This window comes from Salvia hispanica, chromosome 2 (genome assembly GCF_029641045.1).
Source record: "Salvia hispanica isolate PSC_SH4W2 chromosome 2, Shi_PSC_v1, whole genome shotgun sequence".
NCBI classification, from domain to species: Eukaryota; Viridiplantae; Streptophyta; class Magnoliopsida; order Lamiales; family Lamiaceae; genus Salvia; species Salvia hispanica.
The window spans coordinates 10,250,927-10,270,410 of NC_142693.1; the positions used below are offsets into that span (position 1 = coordinate 10,250,927).

General features: G+C 35.7%; 1 protein-coding gene across 3 annotated transcripts; it reads right to left on the reverse strand.

Annotated features, from left to right (window-relative positions):
- Positions 1 to 2,870: 2,870 nt before the first annotated feature.
- Positions 2,871 to 9,345, reverse strand: LOC125201172 (serine/threonine-protein kinase CTR1-like). 3 transcript variants are annotated; one of them, XM_089065684.1, is made up of 16 exons: positions 9,153 to 9,345; positions 8,428 to 8,947; positions 8,059 to 8,357; positions 7,833 to 7,977; positions 7,156 to 7,271; positions 6,615 to 6,817; positions 5,931 to 6,314; positions 5,807 to 5,847; positions 5,598 to 5,666; positions 4,593 to 4,693; positions 4,413 to 4,497; positions 4,236 to 4,334; positions 4,089 to 4,157; positions 3,802 to 3,933; positions 3,374 to 3,468; positions 2,871 to 3,297 (listed from the first exon to the last, which is right to left on the reverse strand). In XM_089065684.1, the coding sequence occupies exons 2-16, from the start codon at positions 8,881 to 8,883 to the stop codon at positions 3,201 to 3,203; spliced, it is 2,391 nt and encodes a 796-aa protein (XP_088921810.1). In that variant the 5' UTR covers positions 8,884 to 8,947; positions 9,153 to 9,345; the 3' UTR covers positions 2,871 to 3,200. The 3 variants fall into 3 exon arrangements, with proteins under 3 accessions (XP_088921810.1, XP_088921811.1, XP_047955103.2); XM_089065685.1 differs by having other exon boundaries at positions 5,931 to 6,305; positions 9,142 to 9,345; XM_048099146.2 differs by having other exon boundaries at positions 9,142 to 9,345.
- Positions 9,346 to 19,484: the final 10,139 nt, after the last annotated feature.

Consider the following 19,484-nt stretch of genomic DNA (forward strand, 5'->3'; position numbering starts at 1 on the left):
CCTTTGTTGATAATTAATTACTTTTAATTATAAAATATTATTATTGATGAAAATAAATTATTTTTTAATAATAAAAAATATTAGTATTGTTGATAATAAATTATTTTTAATTAATTAAAAAAATATTACTATTATTGTTGATAAATAATTATTTTTAATTATAAAAAATATTATTATCAACTTAAAAAATATTATTATTGTTGATAATAAATTATTTTTAATGATAAAAAATATTATTATTGTTGATAAATAATTATTTTTATTCATAAAAAATATTATTATTGCTAATAATAAATTATTTTTAATTATAAAAAATATTATTATTGTTGATAAATAAATATTTTTAAGTGTCCTCACTTTCTTCATAGTCGGCCCTCGAGTCGGTTGGTGGTGGAGTGGAAATGGATTCGTCTTGATCAGCTTGTGACTCCACTCCTTCTTCCGCTTCTTGTCTCGCGAACTCGGTGTCTTCGAACTGGGATAAACAAAAAACAACAAAAAGTTTATTTATAAAATTTAAACTAAAATTTATAACTAAAACCTGAGACGCTCTGCCCATTAAGTGTCCTTTAGCTACTGTAGTCCCTTGGGCTGGCACCAATACTCAATCCTCATAGACAAGGATATTGATCTTCCTATGTCGCTCTGAGCTATCTCGAAACTACAAACAAAATAAGAAACAAAGGAAACATTAAAAATATTTACACCCAAGGTACCTCACAACAAACTAACATAAACGCCATCATCCCCGGCAACGGCGTCATTTTGATGCGGACGCGCTCCTGCTCTTCTTCCTTCTCTTAAAAGCGTGTGTGTATCGTTGCGAACTACTCAAGTTGGACAATCGACCTGGCCAGCCTAAGAGCTGGTGAATGGTTCCGGTAAAAGCTCAGGCTGATCAGGCTAAGTGACTCCGACTCGAGTGAGAAGAAACTGGGAACTGAAAGGAGTGCGATATCAAACAAAACCTTAACCCACTAATACTATTAACTAGTATAGGGAAGTAAGGATCGATCCCACAGAGATGAAGTGTTGGGCATTGTTTATGCGGCACGGCTTGGATTGCTTGGCTGCTGCCACGCTTCCTAGGGGTGGGTTAAGTTTAACTAGTGGACGTGGAAAGAAAAGAACTGAACTGAAAAACTAAGCTAACTACTTGACTAACTCAACACACATTACTATAAATGGACAAACAGAATAAACGGGGATTGTCAGTCCCCTGCAAAATGTACGAAAAAGTAAAACAACTTTAACAGAATCATCTTCTTCAACAAATCAACATAGAAAACAGAGCAACGAATAGATTTGAAAAGCTAAAGAAGACGAGACATCAAAAAACACATAAAACTTAAATTACTCCTAAGCTCTAAGCTAAGACAACGTAAAAACAAGAACTAAGACATTTTCATGCAAAAACGAAGAATAAACACCTAGATCTAAAGAGACGAAGACAACTCAAACATAAAACATCAAATCTAAGCTAAGACTCAATATAAAACACGAAAGCGAAAACAGATCTAAAGTAGAAAACAGAAAACAAAACACAAAACAAAAGCTGAAGAACGGAAACAGAAACTGGAATTAAAACATAACAGAGCAATAAAAAGTCGATTACATCAAAAGAAAAACAGTGAACTAAGCTAAGAAAGCAGGAAATTGTTTCATCACCCCTTCTCAGAGTGGAATATAGAAGCGAAATGGAAATTGTGCGAGAACTACACTAAACAGAGAACTACCAGCTAACTAGAACGGAAGCAAGTGTGTGTGCAGCAATTGAGAGCAAGGAATTGAAAGGAGACTTTGGTCTGGAAGAGAGTTGAGACCCTACCTACTCTAAGAAGATGGATGAGAACCCCCTCTAAACTACGATGCAGAAATGAAATTGGGGGAACTCCCTTCTCTTGGTGTGTTGGGCTTCTTTATATAGGGAGGCGTAGGGCTCTTCCCTAGGGTACCACCTCCCCAAAATGACATTTCTGCCCTTCACACCTTTGAGTGGAGTCTTTAGTCTTCTCTCCAGTGCAGAGTCTGGCTGGCTCCGGTGGATTGTTGACTTGATCAGCTTAATGCCGCCCTTTTTCTCCTCCTTTCTTCGACTTTTGCTTTCGCCTTCTTGAATTGTGTGATCTTCGGTTTATGGCGAAATTTACACACATGGCTAAAAAAGGATCGTTAGTTCACTGATTTAAGTGCAGTTTTACTATAGAACACATGCATGAGATGAGCCTCATCACATCCCCATATAACTTCCTGTGGATGTAGGTTTGCTAAAACCGAACCACGTAAAAATCCTCTTTGTGTTGTTCACTTCTCGTTCTATCTTCGTTTATTCGATCGCCAACTTCAACAACTCATATTTCCAATTTCACTCGAGTCTAGAGCTTAACACAAATTTAGTTGACGAGTTGGTCCATTTTTGCTATAAGCTTATCATGATTGGTGACCCTTTGTCATCGTTTCGAATTCTCTCTACGTGGACGGGTGTATATGCCTAGGGTGTTCCTAGTAATTCATATTCTATATCCGTTGAAAATAGACCACCTATGTCATTTAAAATATACCTCTTAAAAATAGATCAATTTTATTTCTAGATTTTTTTTTTTAAATCTCAATCTTCATTAAAAATACTTCAATCACTTTTTTCTATCCATCTCTCTTACTTAAATAACTGCAACCAACCCATGTCATTTCAAAACTTGTCTAATTTTTAAGGACTCGTATCATTTCAAAACTTGTCTAATTTTTAAGGACGACAGAATTATAATAAAAATATCGTAATACAGAATTCTCACATAAATAGATATATGCATTTCCTAACATCGCTGAAAATTAAAATGAGCATAAGTTTGTTAACTTCAAAAATCAGAATATCAAGATACTAAGTACTGGCTGATTTATATAGTAGTAGTAGAAGAAATAAGTGCTAGACAATTAAACCAGCAAAACAATTCCCAATCAGCTAAATAATTCATGCTGTTCCGCAACTTTTGCTTTGCGTTGCTCAAAAGATCATCAACCGAAATGAAATCAATCTATTTATAAGGTTAGATTCTGTATAGTTGACTGAAACCCATTGCTCCATATTCCCAAATGACCATCTTAAGTAAGCAAATTGGGATGAAAATATGGCTTGCCGAAAACCGCTCTAGCTAGGCATGTAACCTTAACTGTCGACGTTAAGCAGATACGTCGGTATAGTATCACGGGCCGCCCATTTGTATCAACTGGAGTGGAGATTTCAGCAGCTTCTTCAGCGTATCCACTATACTAACGAACGAGGGGCGCTCAGCAAGGTCGCTGCAATTATAAATCAATAGTCAGCAACCGATACCAAATGTAAGAAATAAAAACAAAGGTAGGAAAGAAGTATTACTCAGCCCAGCATGCCTCCATCAGAGACACCAAGACTGGGGAGGTGTTTGGTGGGATTGCAAGCCTTCGATTCTGAAAAGCAACTGCTCCAACCACCTGCGAGTTTGAAAAGAGTTGCATGGGTAATTTACCCTAGTTTGATTGACCATGCGTACATACGGTAGATTCTATTTCCGGCCCCAACTTAAACACATCCACCAAAAATAGTCATGTTTTTCATTTTGGGTTGTTCAACAATATTTAGTCTCTAAGTTTCTCTACTTCAACAGTATTTCTTTATCTCCTACTTAACCAATTTTACACTGTCGTCCACTATCAAAACATTTTTTTTACGGATGGAGGTAGGATAAGTACTATACAACATGTAGTTTATTTCTATTGTTCGCTTGATAATCCTACTCTTATCTATAGCTCAGAGTATATTATCACCTGGGCAGGGCTAAGACCGCTCCAAGGTTGTTGCATTGTGACGAGCTCCCATAAAACTACTCCAAAACTGTAAACATCAGATTTCTCATTGGAGGGCTCTCCACGAAGAAATTCAGGGGCCATCCATTCAGGCTGAAACGAGAAAAGGAGACCATTAGATGCTGATTGCACTCTACCTAGTTAGCAGCACGCATCTATCCGTGGAGATTAATACATAGAACAGACAGGGAGGTCCGACACGATTGTATGATAGAGAAATATTTATACAGAAAGAGGGAGGGACTTACGGTTCCAGCAACAGACTTTGATGAAATGAATGTATTTGCTTTGAATCTTGACAAGCCGAAATCGCACACCTAAGTCGTGTTATAGAAATATTCTTTTAGTTGCAAACTATTTTAATTGAAGCTGGGAGAGACATGATAAGGCTTTACCTTAACAGTCCAATTCCGATCAACCAACAGATTTGGTGATTTCAGGTCCCAGTGGACGATAGGTGGGTTAAGACGATGAAGATAATTGATTCCCTTAGCCTACACGCAGTTTGAACCATAATTTAATGATTTCAACAAGAGATGAATCAGAAGAACTGTACAAGATTCAAAGCGAACCACATCGAGAGCCATGCGTAGACGCCTCCTCTGATCCAATATCTCCCCAGCAGCTGGTCTGTGTATCAGCCGGAATAGACTGCCTCTGAATCACAAAAAATGAATATTGCATAGATTAAAAATTAAACAGTCTTGCTTTGTACAAAGTTAAGATGGGTGCTACGATTCAGAATAAACGACCTCGGCAAGTACTCTGTTACTATAGATAGATGCGGACGTCTTGTAACAGCTCCCATGAACAGCACAACATTAGGATGACGGACACGTTTCATGATGGCAACCTGCGAAAGAGACGAAATAGGAAATTAGAGGTTAAGTGACATTCCCATTAGAATGAAGGAAAACCAGTAAATATAGATGAATCAGAAATTGAGACAATTTTAAGTACATCGGCACATACACTTGTAGCATATTAAACTGACTATATCTAGGAGGCACATTTTACCATTTCGATCCGTCCCACAATAAGAGCAACATTTCACTTTTACCATAAATGGTAAGTAGGTCCACATTCCACTAATTCACTCCACTCACATTTTATTATAAAACCTATATAAAAAAAATGGGTCTCATATTCCAAGAATTTTTCGAACCAACTATTCTTTATATTTCTTAAAATTCGTGCCTTCACAAAATGTGACTCCTATTGTGAGACGGAGGGATTAATATTATTTCTGCCAAAGAGATAACAATCAAATATGCATAAGAAATAAAAATTATCCTGAAGCAAGTCAAATACAAGCGTATTGATTTCTTATCTGATATACTATAAAACATCGCAATATTATCAGAACACAATCATAAACAATTTTAGAGGATAAACAAGTTTATGTATTGGTTTGAGTTAACAGGACATAAATTGAAGCATATATATGCTTATTTTATGAAAATTTGAAAATAGATCTTAGCAGATTTAACAATGTATTTTAAAGCATGGGTGTGTAATTTGTGATTTAGATCACAATGATAGTATTAGGTGGTCATGGAGTTGTGGTAAAATGGGCTTTTATATAAGTGTTAACTGACAATATAAAAATTAGATACATACAATAACAAATATTCATAATTTACTTTTCTTTAAACCAAGGAAAAAGTTCACAAAATCAAAATCTTCTAAACCTCCATCATTAAGATTCAAAGAGATATTGTAAAATATGCCTAAAGAAAATTGAAAAGTATCTATACCTCCCTTAGAAACTCCTTCAATTGATCATCATGAAAATCCTGGATGGTTAGAACCTTAACTGCTACATCCTGCAGGTATACTAACATTTCAGCTACACCAAGACCTAACTACCGAAAAATATCGAGAAGGGAAAACAAACCAAAAATCAAGGGGAAAAAGCATAGATATCAATAAAACTTAAGACATCTGTTTCGCACACAATACTAACCGATCCATGCCATTCAGCCCGATGAACTGTGCCGAAAGATCCTACCAAGCGAAACAACCAGTGCATCAAAACAACAGTTTATCAACTTGTTAGTATCATTTAATACAAGAAACAACCAGAGTACCAGCTCCAACACGTTCTTTGATATGCAACTCATCCCATGCTATCTCAAGCCAATCCATTGCAAGAGAAGGCTCAATGCTTAAATATCTAGGAATCAATGAAGCATGATAATTCACATTATCATAACATTTGTTCTTAATCTGCTGCTCATCTTTGCTTTCACAGAAGGATACTTTTGGGGGTTGTCGACCAGCTTGAGCTAAAACCGCGTTTCCTGCTACAACAATCTCCTTTTTGTAAGTTTGTTTTATGATAATTCTGTCAGTTCCTGGTTTAGAATGACCATCTTCCGACACTGCAGCACCAACATCAAAAACATCCATGCTGCTCTTGTCATTTTCTACTCTTTCCGGACGGGTAACGCCCTTGTGTCCATCTGCGCGAACTGCAAGTAAGTCCTACATGTAAGTGTGCTAAATTTTTATTTAATTTAGTTAAGAATCAAATTGGTCTAATTATTGATCTTCATTCATGTTTCTGAAAGCTAGTACCTGCGAAATCTGTTTAAACTCATGCCACAACCTAAATGATCTAGATCCTATATTTCTAGGCAGAATAATTAAAATTGTTGAAGATGATAGTTGCAGATAACACAAATAAAAATATACCAGGGAGAATATGTTTATAACAATAGTTGCAAACCATATCGAGTCCTCAGAAAATGCCTGCGGCATGTAAAGCCAACCTGAACGCATAGGATTGTTACTCCCGCATGCATACTTTGATTTCACCAATTGACAATCAATCTTATTCTTCAAATCTTGCTGAAATTCTTTTATGTGAGATATTTGAAACGGAGAGGGCACAGGGGCAAGCAAATTTCCATTGATTGATGAATCGGGATCATGAATGTGCCCTGGTTGCCCAACTAGATCAACAACATATTCCCTGCTAAAACACTATTCATTAGAATGGAGTATATTCAAAACAAATATTTTGACATGATATTTCGCATGACCTATGCTTCGCAAGAGTTATCAAGGAGTAGCTTGATATGTTTCAAAACTAAATAATCAAATGTATCCTAGATTAGCATCAAGCTCATAACAATATTACTGCTGAAAGCTATTGTTAATTGAAAAACAGTCATGATCTCATGGAGTTCTGTAGCATATATATACAAAACAATCAATCTGACACCAAGAACAAAAAGTCCAACAAAATAAAGCACTCATAGAGGAAATGATGACTGATAGTAAGAAACACAAATGAAAACAAGATCTAACCTCAGAATCTTCCTTTCATCCTCAATTTTGATCAGGCATGACGATTGATAGTCAGAATCACAATATTTGCAACCTCGAGCAATCCGACAAGGCAGACCTACATAATCTGCTAGTTTCTGAAAAGAGAAGTAAGTTTTTTCTCAAAAAACTAAATTAACGAAGATGATTAGCTATCTCACATAAAATAAAATAAAAAAAGTTTATATAGTACTCCACCTGCTGCCTGCAGAGAACCCCCTTTGTTTTGTATGAGTATTTTATTTACAGATGCTAATAATACATATAAGTTGGTTAACCTTTTTCAGATCATACATTTTAGGATGGAATAACAAGATCAGTTATATGATACAAAAGATCCAACAAAACTAGGATTACATGAAGCCAACTTCACCTTCGACACTGGACTAAATCCAGGATTCATGTTCACTGAAAACATATTGAATAATCTAGGTAGACCAAAAAATGTGTGGTAAAAGTAAATGCATTTTATGCCTTTTGAGTATGACAAAATTTTGAATTTCAACCAACTTAAAATCTTAGTTCAACCAATAGACAAACTTTCAGTAGCCATTACCTTGGGAAAATGGAGTTTTCACTGTACAAAGCACTGATTGTTGAGTTAGATGATAAATTATGTGCAAGTTAAAATAAGATTAAGTGTGAACAGACATATTGACCTTGAAGAGAATAGCGCGGTGCCTGCAGAGTCCCATAGATAGGCTACCGATTGGAAGGACGATGCATTTGTACAAATCCTTAAACTTTTGATCGACCAATTTCCATCCGCAGTGAAGGTCGCCTTGTTCGGAAGGAAATGAACCCCTTCAAAATACATAAGGTATAAAGGCAATGGAAGGAAGAACACGACATCAACAACATGTGTATGTATATGAAGTTAAGTACCCCAAAGAGAGAGCAACAAGTTTTCCAAGTTCCTCAGCCAAAGTGAGGTTACTCTCAGCAGAGAAATAAATCTCCTGAGCTTTATCCTCAAGCTCCCTGAGCTGCGAGTCACCGCGACGATCCACCAAAATGACCTCCAAAGATGAATCATTGGGTTCGACACTTGAGAGAGCAATCAACGACGGCATCCTTGTAGCTTCCTCGAACTCGTTGCACATCACCCACATATATGGATCCATCCCCAATATGTTGTAGAATCCATCCGTTATTTTGTCATTGTATGACAAGCAACCACTCGCCTGAAAGTTGAGACCAAATCAATCAGATTCATACAATTTGATTACTCTGAAGAAAGTCCCCGGGCCATACCCAAAGACGGTACGAGACGGTGTCCGCATCGCGGGCGGGGTGAAGCAGAGGCTCTGTGACAAGGGCGGCCTGTTGAGTAAGGCGTTTCGCAAACATGAGCTGTAGATAGTACCCCTCTTTATACCTCTGCGCCACCCCATCCTCCTCCTCCTCCTCTTCCTTCCAATTCCCGTCCAAAGTGGTACCGGAAAACAAGCTGCCGGCGTAGCTAGTGCTCCCCTCACTCTGCAGAGGCTCAATCTCATTGCTTCGCAGTAGCCGCTCTTCCTCCTCGGAAAATCGGGACGCCTTCTCCTTGTGATTCTTGTCGGAGAGCCACTTTACGAAGGCGGCCAGCTGCTTCCCGTGAATCTTGTCGCCATCAACCACCACCTGCTGCTTATTCTCGTGATCACCCGCCGCCAACTTGCGGTCCGGAAACTGCCGCGGGAAAAAGTAAGTCGTTCGATGCGGCATCCTTTTCTGATGATCACGTGAATTATTTTTTTTAAAAAAAAGTCAAATCCTCAACAACCTGAAGCTGCACCGAAAACGACAGCGTATCGTCATTCGCCGGCGAACGACATCCAAATCACATTTTCATACACACCGAAAATTATAACAATTCACTTAACAACAATTCAACAATTGCAAACTGATAATCAGAGAACAACAAAGAGGATTGGAAACAAACGCGAATATTGGCATAAAAAAGGAAGAGGAGAAGTAACACACATATCACGCACTAATCAATGAGGAGCATGTTTGGTGGAGAGGTCTCAGACTCTTGGGTTTAAGCCCACTATTTTAAGCGCCAACTTGCGCAAACATGAATATTTTTATGGCCCCGGCTAAACTACGCCTGGGCATTGAATGCGCACCCTGCTTCGCCGTTTGCCACGTATATTTTTCAAAGGACACGTAACTCACTCACTAAATCTCAACTATAGCGTATGTTAGTTGAATCCATGCAGCATGGAGATATATATAGAGATTCATTTCTAATTAAGAACTTATTTCAGTTTTAAAATGGTTTTTAATATCTAAAAGAAAAGAAAATGCATCATATAATTTATATAATTTCAAATATGAATATAATTGAAAACTATAAATAATTAAGATTAGATTCAACTATAAATGCTTTTATTGTGTAAGAAACAAATGAAAAAATCAACTAATAATTTATATTATATGTTTCTTCGTACATTAGATAGATATTATTAATAGGGAGTGATCAATTGCTAACTCATCACTTAATTGTTAACTATATTTAATTTAAAATCATAAGAATGTAGAGATTTAGTGGTTCATAAATTGTCATGTATAATTTCATTTTATTATTATTTAAATTTAAAAAGATAAGAAGAATCACCAAATTTAGGGTTTTAGAAAAAATTGTCAATATAGTAAATAAAATATATCAATACAATTCCTTGAATATGTCAACACAATTTAGCATTGACATTGTATATGCATTGTATTGACATATAATGATAGCTATGTTGACATTATCTACTAGTCAAAAAATACGAAAATTCATGAATTTTTTTTCAAATTTTGACATCGAAATATATGCAAGTAAGATCTCGTTGGAATCCTTACAAAATTATCTTTAATGTGAAATATGTTGTATGAAAAAATAATTTAAATTGAGATATTTATACTCATTTAAATTCTAGAGATTTTTTTTAAAAGTTAGTTTTACCTAACTTTGAACTTTTTGTTAATTGACCTTAATACCTATAATTGACATTTTTATACACTGTATTGATATGTGTGGCTAAATGATCTTGTGCCTTGATTTAATGATCCAATGCATATCATTTAGTTGTAGTTAGTAATACAAGAATTAGTTTGGAATATACCGCACCCCTATTATTAATAATAGTAAATGCTTAAATTCAATAATACATAGTAATAAAAGTTAGACAGTTAAATGCAAACAAAAATACAGAATAATAGTAATAAAAACAAAACAGTTAACAAATGAAAGCAAAAATAAATGACTAAATAGCAAAATATATGCCTAAGAAATTAGAACCTGGGTCTTACACTATAAAATAGGAATATTTTACCACTAGACTATTCAGCGCTTTGAGGGTACTGTCGTACCCCCTTGTTCTTAACTCACTCCGTCACTAAATCCAGGAGGTCCAAGGAGGTCTTAAACTAACTAGAAAAGCTATTGTTGCGTGGACCAATATGCCTGGATTTCTATCGCATTGGGAATACAAATTATCGTCATTTTAATACTAGAATTTTTACTAAAAATAGACCAGAATTAGAAAATATTATAATTCTAATGGCATTAGTAATAGTGGCCTATCTTGGAGCTCAGTTCAGAATCTATCTTCATTTTCTCATGCTCCTTGCAATGAGAGCATATCTCAGAGCTTGTCTCATTTCCACATTAGCACTATTTTATATTTTCCACTTTTAATTGTTGAATAAACGAAGAAATTATGAAAGAAGTAAACTTCGTTCGGTAGAGATCATACCATTCGGGATTTCTTTATTTACATTGCAAGTCAAAGATGGTCAATCTCCTAAGAACAAACCAGGAACCTTGATCGGTTCTGACTCCAAGCCAGTCACCCCTTGCAACAACCTGTGAAGTTGAATAGTAGACAAGAAAATCAATCCTAAGAGAATCGAGTAAAGATAAATTAGAAATTCCTAGTAAATTAGAGATTACAGAACTTTGGTTCAAGTCGCACGCAGCAACTTCACCCAGGCCAAGGACCTCATCTAATCTCGACCAGCCTACCCAAAGAGAGCATCGTGGGAAACACACCAGAACCAGAAACCCTCAAGTTTCACCGACTGTGAGTCACCCAGGCCAACTCAACATTGGAACCTTCAAGCACACACACGAGAACTCTCACACAAACCGTCAGATCGTTAGATCCGCTCAGATCTCGCAGGAACATCAAAGAATGACCTCCAACACAACAGATCGAACCGGAATAATCAGATCTATGGTCAGACTCCGCAAGGTAACCGAAGATGTTGCCTTTACTTATGATTGCTCCGATCAGAACACTCAATATTAACCACATAATGACTGGAGAAGATGATCGATGGAGTTCTATAGAGAGGCGAGATAGGGTGAAAACCCTAGCCGCTAGAGAGAGACAAAACCAGAAGTGAACATACCAAAATGAGAGAGTGAGAGAGTCATCGGGTAAGTACCCTCACAGAAGAAACACACACTGAATCTAACGGCTCAAACTCACAATTCGAGTGGAGTGGCGTGTCAGCAATCGGGACACTCACGGTAAGTAAGGGTTAATGGACTTGGGCCACTAATACAAAAATGATTGGGCTGCCCATTTAACATATAAATGAGCCCAGCACACATTGGTCCAATAATCCCACGTATTCCACCTTTGGACCATACTGGGAGATACAGAGGAGAGCCTTTGTCCAGGTGTGCTTTCATCATTGCCTTCAAGGTAACCCTAGACACCAAAAAACCAAAGTTCAGTAGTTACCAGGTTGCCTCTTTGACACCAAAGGACAAAAAGATCCTTGTTTGATATTCACACAATCTAATGAAAATAATCGCAGACTGATCAAGAGGACATCAACCAACGGGCCAAGGTGACTCCTAAAACTCCAGTTATGTGTCGCCGGTGTGCAAATCAGAACAGGAGACCTTCAAAGCCTTAACCCACAATACTATTAACTAGTAAAGGAAAGTAAGGGTCGAATCCCACATAGATGAAGAGGTTTCAGCATATGTCGCGGACATTTTGGAATGGTTGTTGCCACGCAAACTAAGTGGGTTAAGTTATATCTACTTGATTGAGCGGACTGAAAAGAAATTTATCCAACTGATCAATTGGATTTAACTATGTGAAAACATGACTTAACTACTACTACTCCTGACTGATCAACTGGATTGACAAAGCGGAAAGTATACTGCGATACAGAAAGTAACGGGGAAATTGGGGAAATTGGGTTATGAAGGTATAAGCTGGACGAAGTCCAGGGTAAGGTGTTATAAGCTGGACGAAGTCCAGAAGAGAGGAGAAATGGAGGAATAAGCTGGACGAAGTCCAGAGAGAGAAAAAAAAAGAGAAAAAATATATATAAAAGGAGAAGAAAAAGGAAAAAATATATAAAAAAAAGGGGGAATAAGCTGGACGAAGTCCAGAGGGAAGTTGTCTAGAAGGCAGGAATGATAATAGCCTGACCCAAGAAAAGGAGGAACTCTCATAACCCGACGCTTCAGTGGTGTAGCATTACCTTAAGAGAGAATCGATCCTAACATCCCTGGTGAGGAATGAGTGATCGAGTGAATCCAACAATTGGGTAAGTAAAAGGCTATCTTGATAAGCTGACAGATTGACTAGGTAAAGGAAGGGAAAGGGCCTATTTGGAGGAGTGCAACCTATTGAATTGACCTTAATCTTGTGGGGACGGATGCCTAAAAGTTGAAGCTGGCTCATGTATATGTGTTTATGTGTTTGTATGTTTTTTTTCTTAATTTTTTTAAGTTTTTAATTGTGTCTAGGTCTAGGAGTGTGTCTAGGTCAAGGAGTCGGTCAGGGGATAACCTTGCTTGAAATTCGCCTTATTCTTTTTCTTTTCTTGTCTTTATACTTGAGGACAAGTATGGTTTAAGTGTGAGCAGTTTGATAAGGCTAATTTCATGCATCGGTTATATGGTGAAAAGCGTTATAATTTGCTGGGTCTAACATGTTTCCTAAGCCAGGTGTGTGATAAAATCGCTAGATCGAGGGAATGCTGAAGGAAACGGTCTAGCAAAGGAATGAAGTGAAGTGAGCAGAATTCAAAGGAAAAGAAGGCGTGACGGAGGGAGTCAGTAGCTGAGGGCAACAAAGTCTATCTATACCTCGCTGGGCCCCACTCCAACGCCTATAAATAGAAGAGCATGCAACGCACAAATCATCACTTTTCACTCTCTTTTAGCTCACACACATAACACACACTTGGGAATGGGAGATCTGGGGTAGTTCGGGTTACGAAAGGGTTCATTTCTTTAGGAAGTTTCAGTGCAACACCGTCCGCGTGTGGGCGAAGATACAATTTCTTTAAATTTCAGTTGTTTTTGCACTTTGCGGTCGAACTTCACTTTTGGGAGTCGACTTGGCTGTTGATGTTACTTGTTATCATTTCGCTTCTGTTGGTTTGCGTTTTAGTTGTGATATTTCAAGTTGATTTACGTAGATCTTGCTGTTGAGAGTTTATTTTAACAAGTTTTATGTCGATCTCTGTTTTATTTTGATGTTGTGGTACTCGATCTGGGAATTTGGTGATAGATCTGTGGTTTGTTGACTGATTGGAGGTTGTTGTTTAAATCTGAAGTGATGAAGTGTTTCTGTTGGTTGGAGTTTGTGTCGGACGCTTGGATCCGGAGTGGATTTAGCGTCTGAGGTTGGATCCAAAGTGAGAAAGGGGAGTTGTTGGATATATTTGAGTTTTCCGCTTGTTTCCTGTTTTACTTCGTCTAGCATCTGCAGATCCGTTCAGTTCTTCGTTGTTATGCATCAAATTGATTTAGATTTAGTTTGCTCTGCTCTGATTTCGTTCATGTTGTTTTTCTTATGAGTTTTTTACGCAATTTTGGTTGAAGAAGATGATGTCGCTGTTAGTTAGTACCCGAGTTAGTTATTCTGCCAGCTTTTCGTCCGTACTCTGCTTTTTCAGTCATGGTCCCCACAGTCAGTTTGTTTCCCAGGTCTAGGTAATTAGAGTAGTTTTTCTTTAGATCCAGTAATTGAGCAGTTAATTTTCTTTGCATAGTTTTCTCTGTTGCTTCGCCTAGGTCTAGTTGTTAGCGTAGCCGTTTTAAAATTTCCAAGTCAAGTTTATTTTGTTTTCCTCAACCCAAGAAAAATGCGTGGCAGCAGCCAACACCAAAAACAAGCCCAAATCCTTGAACATGATTATTACGCATCCTTCTCTGTGGGATCGATCCCTACTTCCCTATACTAGGTTTAGTAAAGTGGTTGAGGGTTTTTGAAAGAGTGCTCTGTGTGTCCGACGACCAGGATTTCCTACGACCAACGAGTTCCTAGACCGCGTGATCTAGTGGATTTGCTGGACCAAGGGAACCTGTTTATTTCCTTCTGTGCGCACCGTGAGCAAATCGAACAAAATCGTACTTTCAATAATCAAACTCGTTAACTCCAGATATAACCAAAACTCCAATAGAAAACTTCATTTCAACAACAATTCCACAAGATTTCATGTTCAATCAACAACTTAACAACTCAAAATAACAAGATTCAAATGAAAACACAACTTGCAAAAGTTTAAACTAAGGAAACTTGAAAATCACGAAAACTTAAGAACATGTAGCTGAAAACAGAAAAGAAAATAGCAATGGAACGATTGTAGCGGCTCCTCAGAGCTTGAGAACATCAAACGAACAGTGGATTCTTGCTAAAACTAGGCACCTTCTTCAAGACGGATGTGGTGTGATGAGGCTCGTTTCATGCATGTGTTCTGTGATAAAACTACACTCAATTCTGTGATCTAACGCCTAATTGTGAGCCAGGTGTGTGTGAAAGTCCGCCATATTTAAAGAATGAACTGATCAGTTGGGCGAACGAACGGATCAAGGAGAAGGAGTCAATTTGTTGGGCAAGCGGTTCAAGTCAGACTATATGGCATGCGGCAGGAGCACCCGATTAGAGGATTGAGCTCCGTCACTTGTCACGCCGTCACTTGATGGGCTTCGTCATATGGCATGCGGCAGGAGCACCCGATTAGAAGATTGAGTTCATTTTATTCATATTTTATTAATCTTTCTATCCCACTTTTTGTGGTGCATTTACTTTTCGCCAAGAGATTTTATGTAGTATTGTTTTGTAAATTAAGTGAAGGGAATAAAATAAAAGAGAGCAAAAAGTAGAAATGGTGATGTTTCTATTTTAATAAATGTGTCATTTAAAGTTGAACGTCCCAAAGAAAAATTGTACAGTATCACTTAAATTTAACCGTATATAAGGTTGGACTAACCCATATGTAATATATTTAACCAATAAATTTAATTAATAAACTATACCTATTAAAGCTATAATTATTTTGAATAATACACGGTGGATGAAGAGTAATATGTTAACATTCAAATTTATATGAACTAGTCTAGTTAATATTAATATTATTATTTTCTTTAAACTTTTCTGAAAAAGGAATCATACAAAAAAATAAAGATAAAAATAATAAATTATAAGATAAAAAAATAAAGAAAAGAGAAGACAAAAGAAGGATTTGTATTCTATTTGGAAAAAGATAAATGAATTATCTAAAGATGTATCGATAAAAGAGAATTTTTCAACTTCATTTGATCCCACAATGAAAATGAATTAGTACTCCCTTTGTTTTTTAAAAATAAAAATTCTTTTCTTTTTTAGTTTGTTTCCTATTAATAGAAACTCTCTATTTAGAAAATGGATCCAACAATCTACTTATACTAATTTTACTACTTTTTTTTCTCTCATCTTTCTTACTTTATTTATTTTTTTATTCTTTTTTTTCTTAATTTACTAATTTTTCATTAAAACTGACACCATTTCCAAAATTTCAATTAAAAATAAAGAGAGTACAAAAAATATTTAAGAATGTCTTTATAAAAGAAAATAACAATTATTTAAAGACCCCACAAAAACCTTTTGCATGATTCCGATTGAAATATCAAGACGAAGGTTCTAGTTCGGTTGTTAATCAGTGGTCCGATTAACCTTGAGCACATATAGTTATAGTTTGTGACTGGTCAACAAAAATGACCGAAAATTCAAATACCATTAAAATTTATCTAAATTATATTGTGGACCAGTGCAAATGATGAGATGGATTAACCATATTCAATACTAAAATTGGCCAATCAGCACTAGAATATTTTATAAAGGCTTAAATTATGTGTTGTTAATTTGACTTTATTAGAGATACAATTTGACAAATAAGAAAGAGGATAAGTGGATCCCTACTTTTGGTCATAGTATACACTCACAACTCCCTTATGGATACATACTAGTACAATTTATTTTTATATAGAAAAAAGCATATCTAGTGACATAACTTTTTGTGTTTTAATAACTAATCCACATAGTTGTTCATGGTGTGTTGGAATAGTTCTCTAACTAATATCAAGAGTAATTAAATAGACTTTTAATTTATATTCCTTGCTAATGGAGGTTAAAATGATTCTTCAAGTTTAATTTACTTAATTGGTAGTCGAATTATATTATTTGAGAATTGCAGTAATGTAACCAACAAATGGCACACAAAAACATATGAATATCATAGAGCATCGAGGCTCCAAGATGTTGGTATTTCATAATGAAAAATATAAAAGTTGTATGCATATACAAGTATCCTAAAACAGTTATTTGAATAGAGATTTGATATGCTAAGGGACTCTATTTGAGCGTCTGTGAGTGCCCTTCATTTTTTTTTATCTACTTCTCTTTTTACATCACCTTGCTACTACTTTTCCCCTTTTCCCTTTCTCCCGTCCATGTAACCATCCGAGAACATTGCTCCAATTCCATTTGATTTTTTAAAAATTTTGAAACTCATCTTCATAATCTTTTCCGTCATTTTTTTATCAGACTGAAGCACAATTCATCATTCTTTCTAAAAGTTAATAAAAATTGTTGAAAACATAGGCATCTAAAAGCATTTAACTTGATATTTTTATGACTTCCAATTGTTCAACATTCCATCCGGCATGCAAGAATGTTAGTATTTCAAATTGGAATTTCTATACCCATTCTTCACCTTTAATTTGCCATTACGAAGGACCATCTCATCGGAAACTTTAAGCTATTAGAAAGGAAGATAAATCTTAATTATTTCCTCTTTTGTTATTTTTAATGGTAGATTTTCTACTCCCCGAAATAAAAACTATTAGTGCCATATGCTATCTTTAAATTTGAATCTACTCAGAGCCAGAGGACTACTACTTGTAAGCATGAAAATAAACGAATTATTGTATCTATATTTTCTGTGGTTTCCAAGAAAAAGGCTTTAGACATGTATTGATGTACATTAGCTTTTTCAGAGTGAAAATTGAATTGTGGCTCAATGACATTCACCATGAAATGGAGTGTTCCCTCAGAGTCAAATCAAAGCTGTATTTTGCTGCTGCATATACACAGACAAAGATGCATATTAACTAGGAAATTTAGAATAGTGGACATTTTAAATGTGAACTTTATCAACATGGAAGACAAAGAAGGGGCTGATGTATATGCTCAAAAACTAGAAACATAATCCATTAATATGAGATTAGGCACAATATTTTCTTTGTTTCTACTACTACTATGGAGAACTCAAAATGTTCAAAAGACAAATGAATTTATTTTCAAAATATGTGCTTGACACGAAACGTTCTTTTTAAATTGGAATTGGAAGAGCAAATCCAGATTCACAATCCCATTCCATTGAATGTTTCCAGGTACAATTCTTCAAACTGCTAAGGAAAACCTTGACAACATTAATGGAAGCATAAATACAACCATCTGATTGCTAATATGACCTTTGGGATGTAGTGGGACAGTACAAAAGTTCACTCTTTTTTTTCATACCTATTGTTGTTGATGAAGCTGCTTACATGTGTTGTGTTCACATATCTAGATTTCTTTTAATGACATCCCTTGTGAACAGCAATAAAAGTAGTTGTATACACATTATGTATTGTGATAATAAGGATTACCTAAAATTATTAGACTGTATTAGTTTGATTTAAAAGTAAGCACATAATGGGAACTCCATACAAGAGAGTCATTAAATGAGCTAGAACTAGTTTGAAAATGAATCATTCCAGGCAGCATCACCACCTTCAACTTTTTGACAAACTCAAATCTATCTCACTAGTCGTAGGTTAAATGCCAAATGTTTGTTATGAGTTAGTTAATCACTCCAAAAACCTACTCTCTCTTTTACACCTTCATTTCATTGTTTCGTTTGTTCATCGATACATTCATTCAAAGTTTACATCGGGATTTTCCTGATAGAAAGATCTAGCTCTTTCAGATCGGGAGTATCCAACCATGTCCTCCAAGCTAGCATCATATGCACTGGCTTGGACGATCTCGTTTCTTTGCTTTGTGTTGGTGTATTATGTTGAAAATGTAGAATTGATTTGGATTGAAACCTCCATCTATGGAGGATGAAGAAACTGATAAAATTGGGGAAAAACTGTAGTGCGGGAGAGAAGAGCGGAAAAAGGAAAAACTTCACTAATTGACTACATTTTTGGAAGTGTTAATCTACAAATTACGGTAAGATGCCTTATATAGGCTAAGGAAAAATATAAACTACCAACTAATAACTAAACACTATCTAATAAAGAAAAACAATATCAACTAATTACAATTTATTTTTAATTTCAACATATTACCGGATTTAGATCATTTTCAGCCTGAAGGTCACCAAGAACCACCTTGCAACTCAAACCCTATCTAATTTCTTGCCCAAGCCCAATGTGCATCACTGAACTTGTATTTGGTAATTAGATCCATGCATGTTGGAAAAAAAATGAAAACAAGAAACCTATACTAAATATCATCATTATCACAAAAAGAGGTTGCATTGTAATTAGTTCCAACTTATTTCCTACTTTGTTTAACTCATGGTATTGATGTTGTATGGCACTAAATAATTTTCACAATGAACTAAATACTTTAATGTTGATTTAAACTTTATTTTTTCCATGCTATTTATGTCTATTTTTTTAGCATTAATATTTTCAAACGCCCTATTGTTACAATTTCTCTAACTCTATTTTCTTTTCCCCTCTCATATTTTCATTCTTTTTTTTTTAAATCATGTAGCTAGGCGAATTATGCAAATTTTATTATGGAAGTATTTATATATATTTTTTAAATGTTTGGTTTATCACTACTTTCATGTTTTGATTTATGTCAGTATTCGTAATTTTGTTTATTTTTGTCATACTTCCTCCGTCCACGAAGAAGAGTCTCCTTTTGTCATTTTGAGATATCCATATAAAAAGTCTTATTTCTAAAAATATTAAGTTTCTCTCTCATACTTTTTCCATTTTTTCTCATCTCTTTCCTACTTTATTTACTTTTTCTCCA

What these genes read in the sequence shown, in the direction of transcription:
- LOC125201172 (XM_089065684.1), bottom strand. Translation starts at nt 8,883, where the DNA reads ATGCCGCATCGAACGACTTACTTTTTCCCGCGGCAGTTTCCGGACCGC. An exon ending in GATGAAAGGAAGATTCTGAG is followed by an intron (nt 6,818 to 7,155) that starts GTTAGATCTTGT and finishes GTGTTTTAGCAG; the next exon opens with GGAATATGTTGTTGATCTAG. An exon ending in CAAAGAACGTGTTGGAGCTG is followed by an intron (nt 5,848 to 5,930) that starts GTACTCTGGTTG and finishes TTCGCTTGGTAG; the next exon opens with GATCTTTCGGCACAGTTCAT.